The sequence below is a fragment of the Leptopilina boulardi genome, unplaced genomic scaffold, assembly GCF_019393585.1.
Source record: "Leptopilina boulardi isolate dan_hultmark-lab unplaced genomic scaffold, ZJU_Lbou_2.1 LbouV2_325, whole genome shotgun sequence".
NCBI classification, from domain to species: Eukaryota; Metazoa; Arthropoda; class Insecta; order Hymenoptera; family Figitidae; genus Leptopilina; species Leptopilina boulardi.
The window spans coordinates 2622203-2644741 of record NW_026137891.1 but is presented as its reverse complement, the minus strand read 5'-3'; the positions used below and the strand labels follow the sequence as shown (position 1 = coordinate 2644741).

Here is a 22539-nt window from a genome sequence, read left to right as displayed (position 1 = left end):
AATGTTAATAAAAATTATTTGGTTTCAATAACCAATTAATTGATAAATTGAATATAAAAAAATTTATTATTAATATGAAGAATTATAATTGAATTATAATTGAATTAATATTAATTAATTAATAATAATTAAAGATTATGAAGAATTTAATAATAAATATATTAATTGATTTTTCTTGTATGTAATTTTTTTTATATATATATTTTTTTGTATATATATATATATTTGTCACTTACATCGACAACTTTCAAAACAAAACTATACGATCCTGGAATGTCTGGCCACTCGAGTTGATTCCAAAATTCTTTCATCTACAGAAAAAAAATTTATAAGTTAGTATAAAATTTTAGAAAGACAAAAACGATAAATTCATGTAATTTTAGTTTCAGTAGTAAATGTCAATTTCATTTAGACAAATGTTTAATAAATAAATTTAGTGTAAGTAGTAAAAATCAGATGCAGTCAGACCAGGAAGTCAAAGAACCAAAAATATTTTTTCTCTCTTCTGGTTTGACCGTACCGATATTTTTTCTTACCAAACTTATATTTAAAAAAAAATTTCCTTATTATTCTTACAATTTTCAACATTAATAAATAAATCCAACATTAAAAAAAAATTTATTTAAAATTTTAATTAAATAAAATTCTTTTTAGTTCAATTAAAATTTTAATTAAAATTTAAAAAGTTAAAAAAGAATTTTATTTCATTTCTTTGAAAAGCAGGAATCATTGTCTAGTAATTGAGATTGTTTCGAATGAGATGTTTATAGAGAAAAAGAATAACTGGTACGTATCTATAGTTATATATATATATATAAACTGGGAAGTGGTGGTTTAGATTGTTTAAATTGACTCTTGACTTGAAATTACCTGGTCGAAGCACGAAATAGCGTCGATGGCCGATGTGCAATGTTTCACTATATATTCACCAGTACATATTCTATCCAATTCTGATGCTCGTCTCACTCGTTGCATTGCCTTCAACTTTGCTAAATCCAACCACTTATCAACCGCCGGTTTAAACCATTCATAGTACTTGCAAATTGCCAAAGTTTTATGATCAGATTGTGGTAGATATTTCTTCATTCTGAAAACAATTCATTTTATATTTAACTATTTCGCCTTTAATTTAAAAATTTGTATATTATATACAAAAAAAATTTTATTTTCTATTTATATATTTCGTTATATCAGATTTTTATTTATTAATAAATTTTATAAATAAATTATATTTATGAAATTTATATTTAATTATTTATTATTAATAATTCTTAAAAATAATTTTTTTTTATTTAAAATTAGAAATAATTTTAATATTTTTAAAAATTTTATTTATTAATTATTAAGTTTGTGACTAGTTTTTTTTTTTTTTTTATTGTTTTAGTTACTCGTTGACGTGAGTTTATTTTATTTTAAGAAAATTGTATTGTTTAAATTAAATTTTTAAAATTGAATATAAAAATAAAAATTTTAATCGAACAATTATTAATTTTTTTGAAATAAATAAATGTTGGTAAAATTTATTTAAAAATTGTAAAAAATTGTATTGTTTAAATTAAATTTTTAAAATTGAATATAAAAATAGAAATTTTAATCGAACAATTATTAATTTTTTTTTAAATAAATAAAAGTTGGTAAAATTTATTTATTTGATTCTATGGTGAAAAAAATTTTTTCATTAAGAATTATATTGATATAAATTATAATGAAGAAAATTGGCTCACTTCATGAATTCCTGAAGAGCTAAATAAAGTTCAAAGATGGGAGTTCCAATTTCAGCACCAGGGGGTAAAACATAATCTTCTCTATCCTGAGCGTGTATTTGTAGACATGCTGTTGTCACCCTTGCTCCAAGTTCATCATGCATCTATAAAGGATAATTAGAAAATTTAACATCGCAAAATCGAATTTGTTAAATTTCACAATATTTCCACCACTTTTTGTTTATTTTTTTTTTTTTTTTTTTGAAAAAGAAAAAAAGACAAGCAGTCTATAAAGAATAGATTTTAGAAAATAAAGAATTTTCTAAAAAAAAATATACAGGCTATCTTTTTTTTATTATTAAGCTTTTTCTTTCTTTTTTGCAAAAAAATACTCCTTTTTTCGAGTATAATAATTTCATGCAATTAGAAAATAAATCTCAAGCTCTTCTATTCTATTTAAATAATTTAAAACTTTTTTTTAAAAATAAATTACTTCCATTTTCGTTTTTATGTACCAAAAAGGGTAATATTTGGAAAAAAATTAAATATTCGAATTTAAATTGTATATAAAAAAAATTACAATTTTTATAAATCAATTTCTAATTAAATTCGTCAAATTGACATTAAATGTATGTACCTACATTTGATTACAAAATAGAAAAGAAAAACGAAACAAAATGCGAACTGTATATATACATAAAAATTTCTTTTTTTTTCTTTTTTTTTTTTTTTAGGAACAATAAAGCTCGAAAATGAAAGCTCCGAATCTATAGTCCAGTTCTTTTGTTTACCCTTATATGGAAAAGCAAAGTGAGTATTTTTGCATATGCAAAAATATCTCTTCATTTAACATTCTATTGATTATATTATTCAGCAACGTCAAAAAATAAAACTTTTATTTGCAAAATTTATTCAAAATTTTCAATGGATTGCTATATAACGAAAACAATGATTTTGTATATAATTTATATATATATATATAATTCACAAATATCTGAACAAAAGAAAAATGTTTAATGTATAAAAAAATAATTATAATTTTTAAATGGAGAATGAAAATTTACAAATATTATATTGATTTTAAAATATGAAACTATATAAAAATTGTATTCATATAAAATAAAATTTGGCACAAAATATTGGTATGAACAAAAAAAATTTACCTGCAATAACAAAAAGTTTCACTATAATAGCAAAAGTTTTTATTGTTTTAGTTAAATCTTTTACTATTTAAGTGAAATCTTCAGCTGTTCCAGGTAAATTTTTTTCCGTGTATTAGAAAATGGAAGTAATTTGTTGATCTATAAAATAGAAATAGACGCAAATAAAATAAAGAAATATAGAAGGAGCATAGAATTTAATAGTTATGAAAATATTGAAAAAAGCAAATTGATTGGAAAATTATTATTGCGATAGTTATATATATATTATAGAGAGATAGACTAATTTGTGATAAGATAAGATTTACAGCAGTTTTTTTTTCTTTTTTTCGGTGATAAAAGTTGTGTTCTTTTTTTTTATATAACGTTCAAATAGCTATAATAAAATTGCACTTTGTAAAAGTGGTGGAAATTTTTACGGATGAGGCAAACACTAACTAAAAAAAAAAGAAGTGTCAGATAAATAGATTGTGTGCAATAGGGAAAGAAATTTTTATAGAATTTAGATAATCATACATATTTTGGATTTTAAAAGCAGATTCCATTGATAGCATAGCTGCTTATAATAAATCAGTTTTAATTATATTTTATAATTGTTTATAATTATTTTATATTTTTTATATAAATATATTATTATTTTTTTATTTTTCTATTGCAATTATTTTATATTTTATAATTAAAAATATTAGTAAAAATTTGTAAATTAATTTTGATTTTTTTTTATATAGCAAAACTATACTTTAAAAATATTTTTTTTATCAAAATTTTCTTACCATGGAAATATATATATTTTTTTTTGTCTATAAATTTTTCTATTTATTCATATTATTTTATTATTTTCTCTAATTTATTTATTATTTTCTATTAATTTTTTTTATTATTTACTACCATTTATTTATTATTTTTTATTAATTTTAATTTATAAATTTTATTATTTACTATATTATCATTTATTTATTATATTTTCTATTAATTTTTTATTACAATTTTCTAAATTTCTCTTATTCATTAATTTTTTTTTGCAATTTTAAAAAATTTACCTTACTTTTAATCATTTCTGTAACATTTTCCTCACCTTATTATTTTTCCATTATTTTTTTCTCTTATTATTTCATCATTTTCTCTAAAGGTATTTACTTACAATGTATAATATTTCATTATTTTCTAAATTAACTTCAACATATTTTGTTTCGCTTCAATAAAATACTCATTTTTTTTAATTATCATTATTGTTATTTTTTTTTATTTACTCACTAATATTATATATTAATAATAATATATTAATTATTGATATTTACAACCAGTAATTAATATTTATAAATTAATTATTGGTATATAATAAAGTTTATAAAAAAATAATTATAAAAAATCAGTTAAAAAAAATTTACGTTGTTTAACTTTCTTACACTTGTGACCTTTTTACTGTACTTAAAAAAAATTCAATCGAACAATCCATTAAGGTCGATTATTGTGTTACATATATGTGAGTAACGAGAGTAGAAAAAAAAACAAAAGCATTAACGAAGGACAATTTTTTTTTGCTCATCAAAAGAGGACGTCCTTTTTAAAAAAAAAAAAAAATTGTCAAAGTTCAAAAAAAATGTCCATGCGTGATAAAATTGTCAATATAATTTTTCTCTCGTATATAGAAAATGGTGTATATATACATGAAATGAAGTATTCTGTCAGAAAATAAGAAAATAGATTAAAAAATTTTTTTTTTTTTTGTTGCGACCGTCTATTCAATTATTCTTTAAAATGTCCTTCGGGGTACTTTGTAGAATCGGAAACGCAATTGAGGCTTTGCGCAGTTCATGCGATACAAAGTGAATTGCACAGTGTTCATGCTAGTGGCTGTTTAATAGTATAAAAAGTATCGTACGATATAAAAAAAAAAAAATCAGAAATAATACACACTCTCTGTGCTTTATAAATTCATGCAAAAAAAAAATTAATTTATATTAACATTTACAATTGAAAGCAGTATTGTAAATGTATTTGAGGGTATAAATCGTTTTATCAAATTCCTCGAGGCATCTACTATTTTCCGTTTTGAAAAAAAATAAAAGAAAAAGCGATTTTGTTATTAAAATTTTCATTTTTGTTTAATAATTACACTCTTTATACATTTTATATATATTTGATATTTTTTATTATATTAATAAACACTTTTAATATATTTCATTTATATATCAAATATATAAAATAAGAAAAATAAGAAAAAAATATTTTAATATAAAATTTTAATATAAATTTTTATTTCAATATAAAAATATTTATTATTAATATAATAAAATATATTTTATAATAATATATAATTTTTATATTGAAATAAAAATTTATATTAAAATTTTATATTAAAAATATTTTTTTATTTCATTGTTTACTTTATAGAATTTAAAGTGAAGGAAAGAAAAAAAAATTCTCGACATTATTATGAGTGTCAAAAGAAGAAACTTTCAAGATTGCTTTCAATGTATATATAATAAAAAGAAGAAATTCGGCCCATTTTCAGTAAAAAGAGAGAGAGAGAGACTGTTTTAAATTCTGAACCAGTCACATTTGTGAGAGTCAAATAGCTATAAAATGTTTAGGATGAAGAAAGTTTCTTTTTTATATATATATATATATATACAGTTTCCTGTCAACGAAAAATTTGCAGAGCCTCGAGCATTCGCCAAGACTAGATATTACTTGGAAAATCTATGTTTCTTTTTTTCCTGTACTAACAAGGAGTTTGAAAAAGATTCGTCTACGTACACGAATTCATCATACAAAAATAAGAAAAATATTTTTTTTTCAAAATTTTACAAGAAAAGAAATATTTTACATTATGTTTTCTCGAAATTTAAAAGAAGTAAAAAAAATTAATATTTTCTTTTTACAATTGTAAATTAGAAAATTGTAAATAAATAAAACAAAATGTAAAACAAATAAAAAATATTTTTTTCGAATAATTAATAATAAGTATAATAAATTGTAAAAAAAATGTTCGTATATTTTTGAATAATTTGCGTATACGTAGACGATTGTGTATATATATAGAAGATGAGAGAGATACTTTGAGAGAGTATAGATATTATCGATGCAAAAGAGAATTGGCAGGATAAAAAATTTTTGGAATAGAAAAATTGCAATTTTTTTTTTTTTTTTTTTTTTTTTTTTTTTTTTTTTTTTTGGGTCTATCAAAAGTACCTCAGACGTGTTCTCCATGTGTTTCGCCACGTGTTCCGCCAGCTATGAACAAACATAGTCAAGTGTAGAGTGATATCACTATGACCGGAAAGCTATTTATTTATATTTTTTTAAATAATTTAATTTTAATTTATAATTTAAATTTTTCCTGATTTTCTCAGCCTTCAGGTCATTGAGATTTTTTTCTTTGCATTTGTATTCATTTTTATGTTCTGAATCGACATGTTCTGTATATAATTATATATAAAAGACGTCGACCGTATTTATATAAACACTTAAATTTATTAATTAAAATTAAATTTAAATGAAAATTTTATTTAATACCACATATTTTTAATTTAATTTTAAAAACAATTTTTTTTTTTTGTAGAAAAAAAGTACTTAATCTCATTAAGCTATGTAATAAACCGATACCATAAATATTTGCTCCGATAAAAAATTGTTCTAAAAAGGGAAAACCAATTTCTAAACTTTTTTTTTTTTCATTGTTTACATTATTTTGAAATACATATTTGAAAAATTTATATACATTCTTCTAACGCAAAGGAAACAAATTTTTTAAGGTATAATAATTTATTTTTTTAATTTTCATAGTAAAAATATATATCTTTTCCCGAATTTTTTTTTAGATATTTAAATGAGAAAAAAAATATAATCACAATGCGGTATAAAAAAAAAATGAAACAATAAAAGAAAACATTTACACCTCTTTCATTTTAAAATCGGATTTAATTCGCTCTAACAAATTTTTAATAATAAAATCTTCTCCACTCTGTGGAAAAAATTTTATTTTTCAAATAAAATGAACCATCACAGAAAGTTCCAATTTTGCTACTACATTGAATGGCTTTGTATTTTCAAATCCTTTCAAAATTTTTATATGTACACAATGAAATCCCTTTTTACATATATATATATTCCAAAAAATAAAAATTGACAAATATAGATTTAAATAAAATAAAAATTTTTAAGCTATTTTCAAGTTAAATAAAATGTTATTACCTTTTTTTATAAATTCTATTATTGATAAAATGCATTTTCGAGGATTCAGTTTTTTTTTTGAAATTTCAAACAAGTTTTCTGGCTGTAAATATTTATTTAACAAATGACTCTTTGAATTTCAGATTTTATCGAATCTGATTTACACGCGGTTTATGTGTTTTGATAATAATTAATATATATATAATGATTATTTTGTCGATAATTTAAATTAGTGGTTTTTAATAATGACTTAATTGAAATTATCAAATAAATTAATTAAAATCTACTTTCAAAATTTAAATCACATTACAGATAAATAAAAAATGAGTGAAATATTAACAAATTTCTATTTTCGATTATTTTTATAACTGAAATTAATTTCACTAGTAATTATAAATTTTTATTCCTGCTACTATAACTATGAGCTAAATATTTATTTACTTTAAATAAATTTTTATTGGTTCAAATAAAAATTTTATTAGCAGACAAAAAAAATTTATTTTCTTCCAAACTAAATTCTTAATTTTGTTTTCTATTTTTATTTATTTAAAATAATAAATAAAAATAAAAAAAATATTTTAATTAGTTAAATAAAAATAGATAAATAATTTTAAAAATAAAATTTTTTCACATTTTACAATTTTAAATTATATTTTCATTTTTCCTTTGCGTTAGGTATATATAAGTAGAGAAAAAGGCTTTTTAATTTTTTTTTCATATATTTCATATATATAAATGGATTTAATATATATCAAAAAAATGATCGACGTCACAAGTTATAAAGCATAAAAGCCAAACATAGCACACCCAGCTTGATGAGACAGTGATAAAATGTACGCCCAGTGTGTCGTTGCGTGATAAACTGCGAAAATGTTTCGCGTGAGAGTTTCTCTCTTCAAATTATTATTTCTGAATAAAAGTTTACTTACCAGCTTTTCCAACTGTTTATAAACGGCCGAGAAGTAGGGTACTCCGTTCGTGCTGTAATAAATATGCATTTTAGTTCTCCTTAATGCAATTAACTCGCATATAAAAAGCTTTCATGATAAAAAAAAAAAATATAATGTTCACTCTTAATTTCTAAAAAAAATAAAGCCAAAGATATTTTTTTTTCAATTCAAAGTTATAGGATTTTTAACATTGTTATCGAAAAGCTTTTCTTGCATAATAATATAATAAAAAAAGTGTTATTTAATATATTATAATAATAAAAATATTAAATATAATAATATTAATTTGTTTTTACTGTATATTTGAAAAAAAAATTGTCCGTAAATTTATTATATTATTATCGTTATATATAATAAATATTATTAGTAATTATAATAAAAATAATATATAATTACCAATAAATTAAAATCAATAAATAATTAGTTTTTGTTATTATTATTATTATTAATAGCAATAATAGTATTTTAGATTATTTGGGAAAAATTAATAATGAATGAAATGAATTTCCGTGTACAAAAAGCACGTTTAGAAATTCTTTTAATGAATGGATTTTGCAATTAAGTTCAAGTGTCTCTTGATGTCCTCGTGCAAAAATGACGCATGCGTAACGAATTTCAAACATTTGTACATTTCATAAATGTATATTCGAATGAGAGAGTAAAAGAGATCAAAGTACGTCCTTTAAAAAAAAAAACATTTTTTTTTGTTTAAAAAAAAAAACAATGTAAATTACATTATTTTCTGGTTAATTGAAAATTTTTAATTGAAATTCAATTTTTAAAAAAAGTAATTTCAAAATGCTCGATTGTCACTTTATGATTTAATTAAAACAAACTATGAAAAATGAAAAAAAATAATTAACATGTTTTCAAAAGAATTGGAGGGATTTAATTAAATATGTATTACCTAATTGTGAGATTTTTTAAAAAAAAAAAAAAATTTAATTCAAAAATTTTAATTAAACAAAATTTTTTTTAAGTATATTAAATAGTAAATTTTTTTTTATATAGCAGAAAAGCTAATAACATTTTACCTCTAATAAACTCTCAACTTAAGATTTAATGTGAAAATATTGCAGAGAGAACATTAAACCTGTGATTTTAAATCATAAAATGTTAATGAATTTGTAAAGAGTTTTTTTTTTTAAACCAGTGATTATGTGTATCCAAGTACAATGTATAAAATTTTATACGATAATTTTATAAAGACTACATAAAATGTTTTTAAAATTTTATATGTAAATATCATAAATAAAAAAAAAATTCATTAAATGTTCTTAAAAATTATTGTGTAAATAATTATTTAGTAATCTTGTTTTTTTTTTAAAAAAAGAAGACTTGCTATTAAATTAAACTCAGCATCAATTACAAGCGAAGGAAGTTGAATTTAAGATGAAAAAAAGCCGGAAAGAATGAACATTTGATTTAATTTAGTTACGAGTAATTTAATTTGTAAAAGTAGAATGCATTTCAGGAAGAATTCACATCTTTTTTTTTTGCAAATATAGTTGTCTTCATTGAGCTAATAGTTTTAGTTTATTTTTGTATTTTTTTGCAATTAAAACAATTTTTGTTATTTAAAAATATTTTTTCCCACTATTAATAGATAATTTAATTTTTTATTCATTTATAAAAAAAAAAAAATTTCCTCTGTCCTTTAATTCAAATTTTTTTTTTATTTTCTTGAGATGAAAAAAAAAATTAAATTATTTTTTTCTTTTGTAAAAGAAAAGTAAAAATTTTTATTTGAAAATGAAATTGAATTTTCCCGTCACTAAAAAATTATTTGTCAATAAGAAAAAAAAATCGTAGTTTTTTGCGAATAATTTAAAATTTAAATTTCATGCAAAGTGAAGAAATTCAAATTGAAGAAAGGAAAAAAAAACTCACTGTTCAAAAAGGCTATTGTAGTAAATCTGACCCTGTTCAAGATCCACTAATAGAGCAGTCACTAAATTCGTAAAATCCTGCAGCACTCTATCTTGATCCTGATCTGGCTCTTGATCTCGTCCCATTGTCTGTTGCCTCGTATCCTGGTACCTTAAAAAAAAAAAAACAAATTACAAAAAATTTTCTCTATATTCTACAATTTTTAATTAGAAATTTATTTTTAAAAATCGAATTTAATTAATAAGAATTATTTAAGTAAATTATTTTCATGCTATATTCTTAATTATATCACCATTATTATTATTTTATTATTTTATTATTATTATTATTATTATTATTATTTCATTCTTATTCTTATTATTGTTAATTATTATCACTTTGATAATTAAAAGTTTTCAAGTGAAAATTATCAAAATATCAAAGAAAATGAGTTTTTAGCAAAAAAAGAGATTTGTGATTTAATTTTGAACTCATCGTTGCGTAACATTTTGATGAAAATAATCTTAACAGTTCGCGTTATAATCCTGCGGTTGGACTTGATAACTTTTAACTCCTTTTGCAGAAAACAAAGAAGATCGCACACAAAACTTACAAAATGCCCGCTCGCGTACTGCTTTTGAAACTTTGAGTCGAACGAAATAAACTTTTCCCACAAAGTTCTTCTTATGTCTTTTTTTTCAAAACAAAAAAAAAACCTTGTTCTTTCAAAACGAATTCGTTGAGAATTTTTTTTTTTATTTCATCTTATTTAAAGAATCCATCTGATAAGTTAAATATCGTGCGAGTGTTCAAAAAGTCAATAAACATTTTATTTTTTCACCATATTTTCTTTTCATATATATATATATATACACGTACCATTCGAGGGTTCCTTTTCGAAGGGCTGTTATTATCTCCCAACGCATCTCTTTGTTAAATGGACAGCATTTTCTGTAAGCTGACATTATCGACAAAAGACCGAGGCACCTGTTAACAAAAATTGACAATAACTTTTCATGTATTTGTCGATATTTTATATAATTTCGAGAAATGTTATTGGAGAAAAAAAGAAATTTTTTTTTTAAATAAATTTTTTCGTTTATATTAAATAAAATTAAATAAAGTTCTTTGAAAAATTGAAATTAAATTAATTGTAAATTAATTGTAAATTGATTTTAACTAAAAATGGTAAAATTCGAAAAAAAAATGATTTTCACCTTGATTGATAATAATATATCAGAGAGGATATAAAAATAAATGAAAAAGAAATTCAATTTTCTCACACCTCAGAAGATTATCAAGTTTAGAAATTGCTGGCTGATGGAGAGGAGGAAATAGAACTCGATGCTGTCGAACCTTTTTTAATGTCACATCCAAAAATGCATTAAACGAATCTGCCAAATATTGTACTTCTTCTAAAGAAAGTTCATTTGGATGCCACATATTTTCTATATCCTAAAAAAAAAAAAAAATCCTAAATTAATTAAATACATTTTTTTTACTATCAAATTAATAATGTTCCAAAAAATATTTTCAAAAATTCAATAGAAAATCCAAAAAATTATTAAAAATAATAATAATTTAATAATTTTTATTAAAAATAAAAATCTAAAAATAATTATAAAATGTAAAAAAAAATTAAATTTTTGTAACGATTAATAATTATTATTAAATTGTAATTTTCAATTAATGAGAAATTTAATATTTCACTTCAAACCTGAAGAAACCTATAAAGTGTTTTTGGATCAACTGAAGATTGTCTGGCACTGGCAACCCATCTAACAATGGCTTGTTGAAGGTCAGTTATGTCTCCCTGTACCGCATGTTGATGTAGAATTGTCATCGGAATTTGAGATAATTCACCATTAAAGTCTTTCTATAGAGAAAATTACAAATTATATCAATCACGTAATTTACTATTATTAAATTTAATCAAAATCTAATTATAACGTAATTTGAAAATAATATACAATAAAATAATTTAACTTTCGTTTAATAATGTAAATTGATAAATGAATAATTAATAATTGTGTAAATTATTAGATATAAATTAATCTGTATGAATATTAATTATTATAGACAATACTAATTACTGTGTAATATTAATTTTTATATAAATATTACTAATTACAATATAGAATATATAATATTGTAATATTATAAAAATACTAATTACTCTACAATTCGTACTAATATATCTAATATTTATAATGTAATTTGAAAAAAATTTATTTAATTTAAACAATCTACTTGACAACAAATAAATATTTTTAAATAATTATTAAGTTAGATATTTGTAATAAAAAAATTATTGGTTTAAAATTCAAAAAATTATTTGGTCCAATTTTATATATCGGTCAAGTAACTGATTATTTCAATTAAATAAATTCAAAAAAATTAATTTACAGAAAACTGAGCTATGAATAAAAAAAATATAATTAAAAAAAAGGATAAATATTTGTAATTAAGAAAATGAATGTTTTACCCCTAGTTTGTTAATTTCATGATTGAGAAATACAGTATAGAGCCTCTCCTGCTGACGAAGTTCGCCCCAGTTGTCCTCTTCGGAAGTGCCACGATTCTCTCGAGTCGAAAGCCAAAGCTTCAGTTTAATTCGACCCTGAATGTTGCTCCTTTGAGTTCTAGCCTGTAGTTTGTACCAACCTTCCAGTCCTGTGCTTGGTATATCCTTCAACAAGAAAATTTATAACTCAAATATATAATGCTCTTTGATGTGAAAAAGAGAGATGATTTCTTTTATGCCTTCCATTATTTTTTATTACACTGGCTTTCTATATTTTTTAATTATTTCAAAATTTTTCAATATATACATACAATGTGCAATTCAAAAAACATAAAATTAACAAATCAACAAATTAATTTAATTAAGAAATTCATAAATAAAAAAATTAGTAAATTAATTTTTTAATAAATTCATAAATGAATAAATTAATAAATTAATAAATTTGTAAATTAATTTATTAATAAGTTAATAAATTGATAAAAAAAAAAAATTATTTCGAATAATTTAAAAAAATTGAAAAATTTAATTTTTAATTTAAAATCTGTGAGAAAAAAAAGAGAAAACAATCTTACCTGGACAGGAATATTGACGCAGCCAAGAAAATCATCTTGACTTCCTGACCTTGCACTTTGAGCGATTTGCTTGAAGAATCTACCAAGACCTTTGACCCCTCGAACCTCGTTCAATTTGCTGACCGCATCGAGGACCGAGGACTCGTCGTCATGGTCCCTATAACCATGTCTGTCAGGAACACAAAATTTCTCGAAGGAAGTCGCAGTTGAGCCTCTTAGCAGGATTTAAGGATAAACGAAAGACAAAGAACTTTTCAAGAGAATAGAAAGTTCAAAAGAAAAAGAAAAAAAAAACATGCGAATGATTTTTTTTTTATGATGATGAAAAATAAAAGACGTGCCAAAGAAAAAAGATTTTTTTCCAAATTTTTTTTTTGGAAATGAGTATTAATAGTTATAAAGAAATAATATAGAGAATTAAAATATTGTGTATAGAATTTATTTTTTGGCTCTAGATTTGAAATTTATTTTTTTCGAAAAAAAAAGTAAAACAAGCAAGGAAGTGTTCTACTAGGAAAGTATCTTGCATCAAGCATTTGTTTTTTTTAATTTTTTTTGAGAAAAAAAAGTTGCTCACCATATATCTAAATGTATGATATCAGTATTGATGTCATCGATGACGCTGTAATAATATCGATCATCAAATTTTTATCTTCGTTACAGAAAATATTTTCAAAAATTAATAATTAAAAAATTTTCAATACTTTTGTCTGTAAAAAAAAATATTTGATTAAAATAATTCGAACAAAAAAAAAAAAGATTACTTGAACCAAATAATTTTTATTCGAATTAAATTGTATTTGAATCAATAATTTTTTGTATTTAAAACAAATATATTATCTGGCTCAAGTAAATATTTATTTGATAATAAAATAACTGATTATTTCAATCAAATATTTTTTTTCAGTGTAATAGATAAAAAAAAACTAGTTTTGTTCAAAAATATGATAAAAAAAAATTTTCAATTTTATTTTGTCTATAATAGGTAATAAAAAATAAAAAAAGGAACGAAACTAGTTTTTTCGAAAATATGATTCAATTCCTTGTAGGAAATGTTATAAAAAAAAAATTAATAATAAAATAAAAATTGTTATAGATACAAAAAAAAAATAGAAAAAAAGTAGTTTTTTCAAAAAAATATGATTCGAAGTTTCTTTCAGAAAGAGAAGATTATATTTTTATTCAAAAAAATTTTTGTCAAAAATGTATCTGAAATATGAATTTAGTCACAAAAATTAACGGTAAAAATTATTACTCACAAGGGAAATTTTTCTTCCCATCGTGGATTTAAAGTACCATGCTTCACTGAAGTGGCTCGTATGTACTTCGCAGGTACCTCACCACTTATGGATTCTCGATGCTCTCGTCTGCTTGGCTGTTCCTTTCTTTTAAATGACGCAATTCTAAAACTGATAATTAAAAAAAAATTTAATTATCAAAATTTTTCATTACATTTTAAAAATATTTATTTTTAAATTCATTTAGAAATATTTTTATCCAAATAATAGAAATTTCAGAAAAAAAAACTAAAATTTCCAAATTTATTTAAAAATTTTTATTTTCAAATAAAATTTATTTAAAAATTCAAAATTTTAAAGTAAAGACTTTTTTAGAAGAAGAAAAAAAGAATTTTAAGTTTTACTATACTAATAATGCATTTATTTTCAAAAATTATAAGAAAAAAAAAAAAATTACCACAATTGAAAATGTGAACTGGAGGAAATTTTATTTTCCGTAATCAGAAAAAAGGAGAGTTTTATTGCTCTTTTGAAAAACTCATATAACATTCTGACTTTCTAGTTTTTTTATTGTTTTTTTTTGGTTTTACTTTTTTTCTATTTTTTTACTATTAAATAAATTTCTTTTTATCTTCTTTGATAAAAGAAAAAAAAAAATTCTGAATCTATTGGATTGTAAAAAAACGAATTTAAATAAACGAATTGCAAATATATATAGCGTTTTTGTATCTCGACAGGAAGAAAATTATTTCCTTTAGTAAATAACAGGATGTAAATCCAACGACAAAATTTATATTATATTTATAAAAATATAAATCTTTGAAGGTGAAATTAAAGTCAAGATTTTTTTTATATATAAATTCAAATAAATTCAAGAACAGTTAAAAAAATTTTTAATTTTTTTTTCTTTGTATTATTTTTTTTTTGCTTTTTATATCCAGACAAATTAAATTATATTTCTTCTCTATTGAGAATAAAAAAAAAATGTTCATATAATGCAAGAAATTTTTTTTATATACACACACAGAGATATATGAAAATTATTATCTTGATTCTTATTGTTTCTTTTTATATGCCAAAAGGAGCATTGTCGAAAATCTCCGTTTCCGTCGCATTTATTTTAACTCAAAGTGAAACTATTGTGAGCCTTTGAAACACATGTATATATATATATATCAGGATTTAATGGCTTTATACATGGTTTGCGGTTAAATTGCATTAAACGAGGCGCACATCAATATAAAGTTAATTTGATTATAGTAAAAGAATATTAAAAAATTTTAAACCTTAAAAAATCATGAAAATCAAATTATATTATTTTATTAAATTTTGCATAAAATATTTGTCGATTATTTATAATTTAAATAATAATTAACAATTAATAATTTAGAAATTGTGATAATAATAATAAAAATAATAATATTAATAATAATTAATAATTTTTAATACAAATTTGTTATTTGTTTAGTTATTAATAATAGATATAGTAATTTGATTTAATTAAAAAACAATTTAAATTATCATTCAAAATTTGCTGGAAATTATTAAAGTAGAATTTAAAAATAATAAATGAAAAAAAAATTTCACTTCCTTTGTAAAATTAATAAGATCTTTAACGCTTATGGATTTTTAACAAGATGCAAGAAAGAATTTATTACTGCGATTTTCTCTCAACGCGTGTATTCTAAAATAACATTTTTACTTTTTCCATTTTTGGTCATGGAATAATTAAAAAAAAGCACAATATTTATAACTTTCGAAAAAAATGCATTAAATCCTAAAATTTTTTTTTCTTTAATCCAAAAAATAATTACCATAATTTAGATTGTATAAAAAATTTTTAATTCCATTTCTAAAATTTTTAATCCAAATTGACTTTCCTCCGAAAAATAATAATTTTTCTAATTTTTATGGCGTAAAACAAATTTTTATTAATTCCATTTCCAAAATTTTAAATCCAATTTTATAAAAAAAAATAAATTACTACAAATTGAATATTTTTTTTCAAAAATCTGATAAATTTGATTTTTAAAAATTGTTTTATAAAAATAATTTCTATAAATAATTCTCAATAAAAATCATATTTCACAAATGGATTTATCAGATTTGGAAAAATTGCTCCTTGTCAAAAATTTTGTTAATTTTATTTCTATAATTTTTGTATAGAAAATAATTTTTAAAAAAACAATTGCGATTCTAATCAAATCAAATAAATGCAATTATATATTTAAATATTAAAAATGTCAATTATTATTTATAAATGAAAATCTGTCAATAATTTTTTTCTTTTTCTCTCTTTTTTTTTTTTTTTTTTTTTGTCTAATGATAAATCTTGATCTCTTTTGTTTTGCGAAATGAAGTTTGCTTTAGTTTCATATTGGTTCTACCTGGAGTGTTTTCGAAGCTTTTCGTGATGAGAATTTTCGATTTCACAGCCACCATCCGATAAAGCTCGAGTCGTTTGTCTAGGTGAAGGTGGCGCAGTGTGAGGAGAATGACCTGGTAAATTCGTCTGAGGACTCGGTAGTGAGCTGCTGTTTCCCGGTTGAATGCCCAACATACAGTACGGATCACTGTAACCTTGTAAAAATTTACACAATTTACAATTTCTCATTTTATTGACATTTTCATATATATGCATCACTTGTTGAAAAAAATCACTGTTTGTTATATAAATATTGTATAACACTATATATCCTAAAAATATTTTCAACTATTTTATTTATTTATTTATTTGCAATTTATCAGGCAATTTATTTGTAATTTTAGTAATTTTCCACTTAATTGGCGAAAAAATATTTTTATAAATAAGAAAGATTTTTATTTCTAAATTATATGACTTCTCAAAATAATTGCCGAAAAAATATTTTTATCTCAGATTTTTTTGGCTTCAACTTTTGTTTTTTTCCCAAACTTTTTATTAAATAAAAATTGTATTTCCTTGGGGCCAAAAAAATATTTCTTCAGTAGATTTTTGTTAAAAGTATTAAATAAAAAATGAAAAAATATTTTTATCTCAGAAAGAAAAAAGTTTTTTGGCTTCAAATTTTTTTTTTCCAAATTTTTTATTAAATAAAAATATTTCCTTGGGAGTCAAAAAATAATTCTCCAGTAGATTTTTATTTAAAATTATTAAATGAAAAATGAAAATTTCTTAAATTGTTATTTTATTTTTTATTATTTTGATAAAAATTTATTTTTTTATTTTTCATTGAAAACGAAAATGAAACTCAAATGAATTATTCAATATAATAAATTTGGAAAAAAATAATTTTACAAATGTAACTGCGACCATAAAAATATAACGAAAAGTGGGATCATAAATTTTTAAGAGAATTTTTGTCACAGCTATATTGCATAAATAGAGTTTTACAATGGAAATTTATGTTTTTCCGGTGCATTATCTTTCAAAAATGAATTGTACATGTTAAAAGTAACTTCCGTCATGTCGATTGACTCACTGACGTCCAACCATTTAAAAACCAGTTACTCTCTCGAGTTTATAATTTAATTAATCTCAATTCTGTTGTTGAAATCTATATTTGCCGTTTTTTTCCCTTTTGGCCTCGTAGTAACGAATTTTTTTTTTTTTTTTGGAATCCAAGTTGTATTTTTTTTAATTTTTCCAATTTTTTTTAAAACTTTTTTTGTAAACTATTTTTTAAACTTATTTTTTTTCAACTGAATTTTTTCTGGCACTTTATACATATGAGGAAAAGAATTTTTAAAAAATAATTTTCTATTCAATTTTTTAACTCACCATTTGCGTCCTTTGCTTCAAGGCCTTCTGCCTCGACTACTAATACGTTTAGGACAACTATTGGTGGCTAAAGAGAGAAAAAAAATATAAAAATTTCGTTATTTTTTTTTAATTTTATAAAATAAATATATTTATTTATTTAAAAATAAATATTAAAATAAATATATTCTTTTAATAGAAATTATACAAAAAAAAAATACCTTTTCTTCGGATGCAATATTTAAAAATCGTCTATGTTGATCCTGTGGAACACTAAAAGCTTCTTGGGCATATTTATAAAGGTCCTCTTTATATTGGGCATAAGGTCCTGTACTCGCACCAACTCTATTTGCAATTGTGTAAAGAACTTCTCTGTACAATTGTTCCATCTGAAATAATAATTAAAAAAAAATAATTATAATTATTATTTTTAAAAATGAAATAAAATTTAAAAATAAAATACTTTTTCAGTTTTTTTTTTAAATTTTAATAATAATTAAATTTTTTTTTAAAAAACTTGAAAAATTATTTTTAATCAAATAAATACATAAATTAGAAAAAACATTAGCATGTTTACTATGTGGGGATTAATGCGATAAAATGTAAAATAAGAAATAAAAAATGATTAGTAATTAAACTAGAACAACAATTAGGCATGAAAAATTTCCCCTCATATATCAAACAAATATAAAGCGATTAATAAATTTTTATCTAAACAAATATTTATATCAACAATATTTTCAGAAACAAATAAATAATTAGTAGTTAGGTTGTTAATTTGTTTGGATAATTAATTTGTAGTGAGTTGTTTGGTTTGTTTATTTAAAAATCCATTTATTATCATAATTTGCTTTATGAGCTTTCGCCTGCCAACGGTAGGCCTCTTCAGACATATTATCTAAATGTAATTATAAAATTTTTATTTTACATAAAGGAAACAGTGTGTGACTTAGTATTTTATTATATAAAAAGGTAGAATTGATTTTCAGTTAAAAGTAATTTCGTTTGAAATTTGAAAGGTTAACCTCAAAAATATTTATGTATAATTTTTATTATTATCGAAAAATAAACTTACCAAGAGGGTTTCCTCATTAATATTTTTTAATTATCCTTATTTATAAATAAATTATTAATTATCAAGAACATGATTGTTCTTGATAATATTTATAATATTTTAATGGAGATAAGTAAGTGGAAATGAGTTTGTCACATTTTTAAAGGTACAATTAGAGAATTAGAGAATTACTAATATATATTAATCGTTATATGATTAAGAAGGTATCTATATGACCGACTTAAATTGAACGAAAATTTAAATTTGAAAATTTCTTTATTAATCAGTGCTGAGAATCAGGGAGTGATAAATTTCATTTAAATTATTTAAATCAGTGTGTTTATTCACGGAATTTTGAGTTTTAAGAATGTAAAACATTTCTCTGAATTTTCTACGTTTAAGTTTTGTTTCATTACATATAATGCTTGTATCATCGAATTTAAAAATATGATCATTTTCATGTGAATGAATTACAAGGGCGGATTTTGTTTCATTACATATAATGCTTGTATCATCGAATTTAAAAATATGATCATTTTCATGTGAATGAATTACAAGGGCGGATTTTCTATTGTCATACCTGCAATCTCTTTTATGTTCATTTATTCTGTCTTTAATATATCTTTCTGTCTCACCAATGTAGGATGCTCCACATTGGCATGGAATGTGATAAACTACGTGATTTTTGAATAAAAAAGGTGTAGGATCTTTATTTTTTATGAAAATTTTAAAGGGGTCCTTATCATAAGTGAAAACGACTCTAATATTATGTTCATTATATAATTTTTTAAAGGAAGAATGTAACTCATTTACGTAAGGTAAAACTACTAAATTAGAAGAATCAAATGGTATTTTATTAGTATTATTATCATCATTAATAAATAAATTTTCAAAACGTTTATTAATATATTTTGTTAATAAATCCAAGATAATGTTTTCCAAATTTTTTTTTATACAATTCAGTTTTTAATTATTATATACTATGTAGAAATTTCATTTTTAATTATTAAATTAATTATTATTATTTTTATTGAATTTTTTTTTTAAATAAAAAAAGTTATTTAAATACAACTGCGAATATTTTCATTATATTCATTAAACTGTCTATCAATTTATTCTATTAAATACGTACTGGAATAGTTTGAAATAGACGGTTTAGAATTTCTTGTTAAATTCACAAACACAAAAGCCGTAAATTATAGGCATTAAGTTTGTATTAAATTTTTGACATTTTGTCAATACGTCATAAAATATTTGTATAAAATTGAAAATAATTGAAAAAGAAAAAAAATGTAAAATCTCATTTCCATACACAGTCAGAAAAAAAATTTGTTTGAAACAACCAAATTTTGGTTAAATCAACAAAACAAATGCATTGATATACAGTTAACCAAACATTTGGTTGCATAAACCAAACGTTTATTTAGCTCAATCAAATTTTTTCTTTGTTCAAAAAATTTATTAAAACCCTCATAACAAAAGGATATCCCTAGGATATCCATATCAATGGTCGATATCCTAGAATGGTCCCCAGGATATCCCTAGGATATCCAAACCGCCGGTCTGTGGGACATCAACAGGACATCCAAAGGATATCCACAGGACATCCCTAAGACATCCACAAAATATCTATTGGATATTATATCGCAGGATATCCATGGGATATTCTTAGGATATTCACGGCATATTTAATATCTCAACATATATGTTTAAAGGTTAAAATTGTTAAGCTAATATAATAAAAAGAAAAATCTTATGAGCTTCTAATTTATTTTAAATGAAGATTTGAAAAGCATTTTTCAAAGTTTTTAAATAAATAAATAAACTCTAATGAGATATCCAGAAGATATCCTATGGATATCCTCAGATATCCATGGGATATCCAAAGGATATCCAAACCGCCGATTTTTTGGATATCTTGTGTTATTAGGGAATAAACCAAACAGTTATTTAGATCAAATAAATATTTATTTGAATTAAACAAATTTTGTTTGAACTAACCAAAAAATTGGGTAAATATAAAAAAATGGTACATTTGGTTTAAACATATCTTTTTTTTGAGTGCACACTCAAGAAAAAAAATTTGTTTGAAACAATCAAATTTTAATTGAATTAACTCAAATAAATATGTATAAATAATTACAGTTAACCAAACTTTTGTTATTGAATCAACCAAAAAATTTATTTAGATCAATTAAATTCTTTCTTTGTTCGAAATATTTCATAAAAATAAACAAAGTGTTTATTTAGATCAAACAAATATTTATTTGAATCAAATATACATTTATTTAAATCAAATAAATAAGTATTGAATTTATTTATTTGAATCAAACAAATTTTGTTTGAAATAACAAAAAAAAAAAAAAATTGTGTTAATACAAAAAAAAGTATTATATCTGGTTTAATTAATTTTTTTCTCTAAGTGTATTACAAAATTAACATATATTCTCCTCGTGTTCCAATTTTTGAAATTTAATTATAACAATAATATATATTGAGAAATATTGATTTTTATTAAAAAAATATATTTTTCCACTGTCGTAAATATATTATTGATGAATTTTCATACAAAAACACATATACAAAGGAAGGATAATAATTGGAATTATATTCGTCCTAGTGAAGAGTAAACTTAATTTTTGCATGAATTCCCTTGGTGAAAAGTGAGTAACAATAGTCGACTCGAATGGGGCATTTATTATATCACTCGATTTTGCTTCAAAAAATGAAACACGATGTAATAAAGTACACTTAAATAACAGGTGTTGTGTTCGATATTAATCATTCTGTATATTTATTACGAGAGTACTTTTCCATCGTGTATGCGTTAGTTATACTATATTCCCCTTTCCTCTGATATAGTATACATATATACTTGAACCTGCTATTTATATAATCACTAATCGTAATTCCACTATGTCAGTATTCTTGTAAAATATATACATATATACAGTTTCACTTGCGTCAAATTAATCAATAAAATTACCATGCAAATATATATCATCTCCGGAGTCTCTTTATATAATTTTCATCTTCATTTGGTTTGTTTTCAAAAGACAATTATTATAATTATAATAATAATTATTATTATCAATCTTCTTATTATTATTTCTTACATTATTTTTATATTATATTATTTAGATAATAAAAAATTAGAATATAAAAATTAATAATAGTAAAAAAAAACATTTGTCTGACCAAAATAACTTTATCTACTAAAAAAATTTGTTTATATATTTACAAGAAATATTTGTATCTAAATAGCATATAATCTTTTAAAAGAATTTTTTATTTATAAGAAATTATATGGCTGACTAAAATAAACTTTTCTACTTCAGAAATATTTTATTTTTGTCTAACTAAATACGAATTTTTCTACTTAAAACTTTATAAATGAATTTAAAAAAAACCTTTGTCTGACTAAATCGGATTTTTCTACTTAAAAAGAAATTTATATTTAAAAGGAACCTTGTGTCTAACTGAAATAAACTTTTCTACTTTAGAAATCTTTTATTTTTGTCTAACTAAAACGAATTTTTCTAATTAAAATTTTA

At 21.4% G+C, this 22539-nt stretch overlaps 1 protein-coding gene across 4 annotated transcripts in view; it reads right to left on the bottom strand.

Annotated features, from left to right (window-relative positions):
• LOC127284541 (BAI1-associated protein 3) overlaps window positions 1-22539 on the bottom strand; it is a 95619-nt gene that overhangs the window by 6359 nt on the left and 66721 nt on the right. For 2 of the 4 annotated variants that reach the window (XM_051310015.1, XM_051310016.1), the window contains exons 6-21: window positions 18153-18320; window positions 17953-18019; window positions 16580-16772; window positions 14214-14363; window positions 13532-13576; window positions 12955-13111; window positions 12344-12547; window positions 11576-11734; window positions 11144-11313; window positions 10738-10845; window positions 9880-10029; window positions 7969-8020; window positions 6059-6100; window positions 1725-1867; window positions 871-1087; window positions 237-311 (exon numbers count right to left, since the gene is read on the bottom strand). In XM_051310015.1, the coding sequence (XP_051165972.1) occupies window positions 237-311; window positions 871-1087; window positions 1725-1867; window positions 6059-6100; window positions 7969-8020; window positions 9880-10029; window positions 10738-10845; window positions 11144-11313; window positions 11576-11734; window positions 12344-12547; window positions 12955-13111; window positions 13532-13576; window positions 14214-14363; window positions 16580-16772; window positions 17953-18019; window positions 18153-18320 (2100 nt within the window). Of the gene's footprint in view, window positions 1-236; window positions 312-870; window positions 1088-1724; window positions 1868-6058; window positions 6101-7968; window positions 8021-9879; window positions 10030-10737; window positions 10846-11143; window positions 11314-11575; window positions 11735-12343; window positions 12548-12954; window positions 13112-13531; window positions 13577-14213; window positions 14364-16579; window positions 16773-17952; window positions 18020-18152; window positions 18321-19006; window positions 19167-22539 lie in introns of those variants that run through there. The other 2 variants (XM_051310018.1, XM_051310017.1) reach the window with 2 other exon arrangements.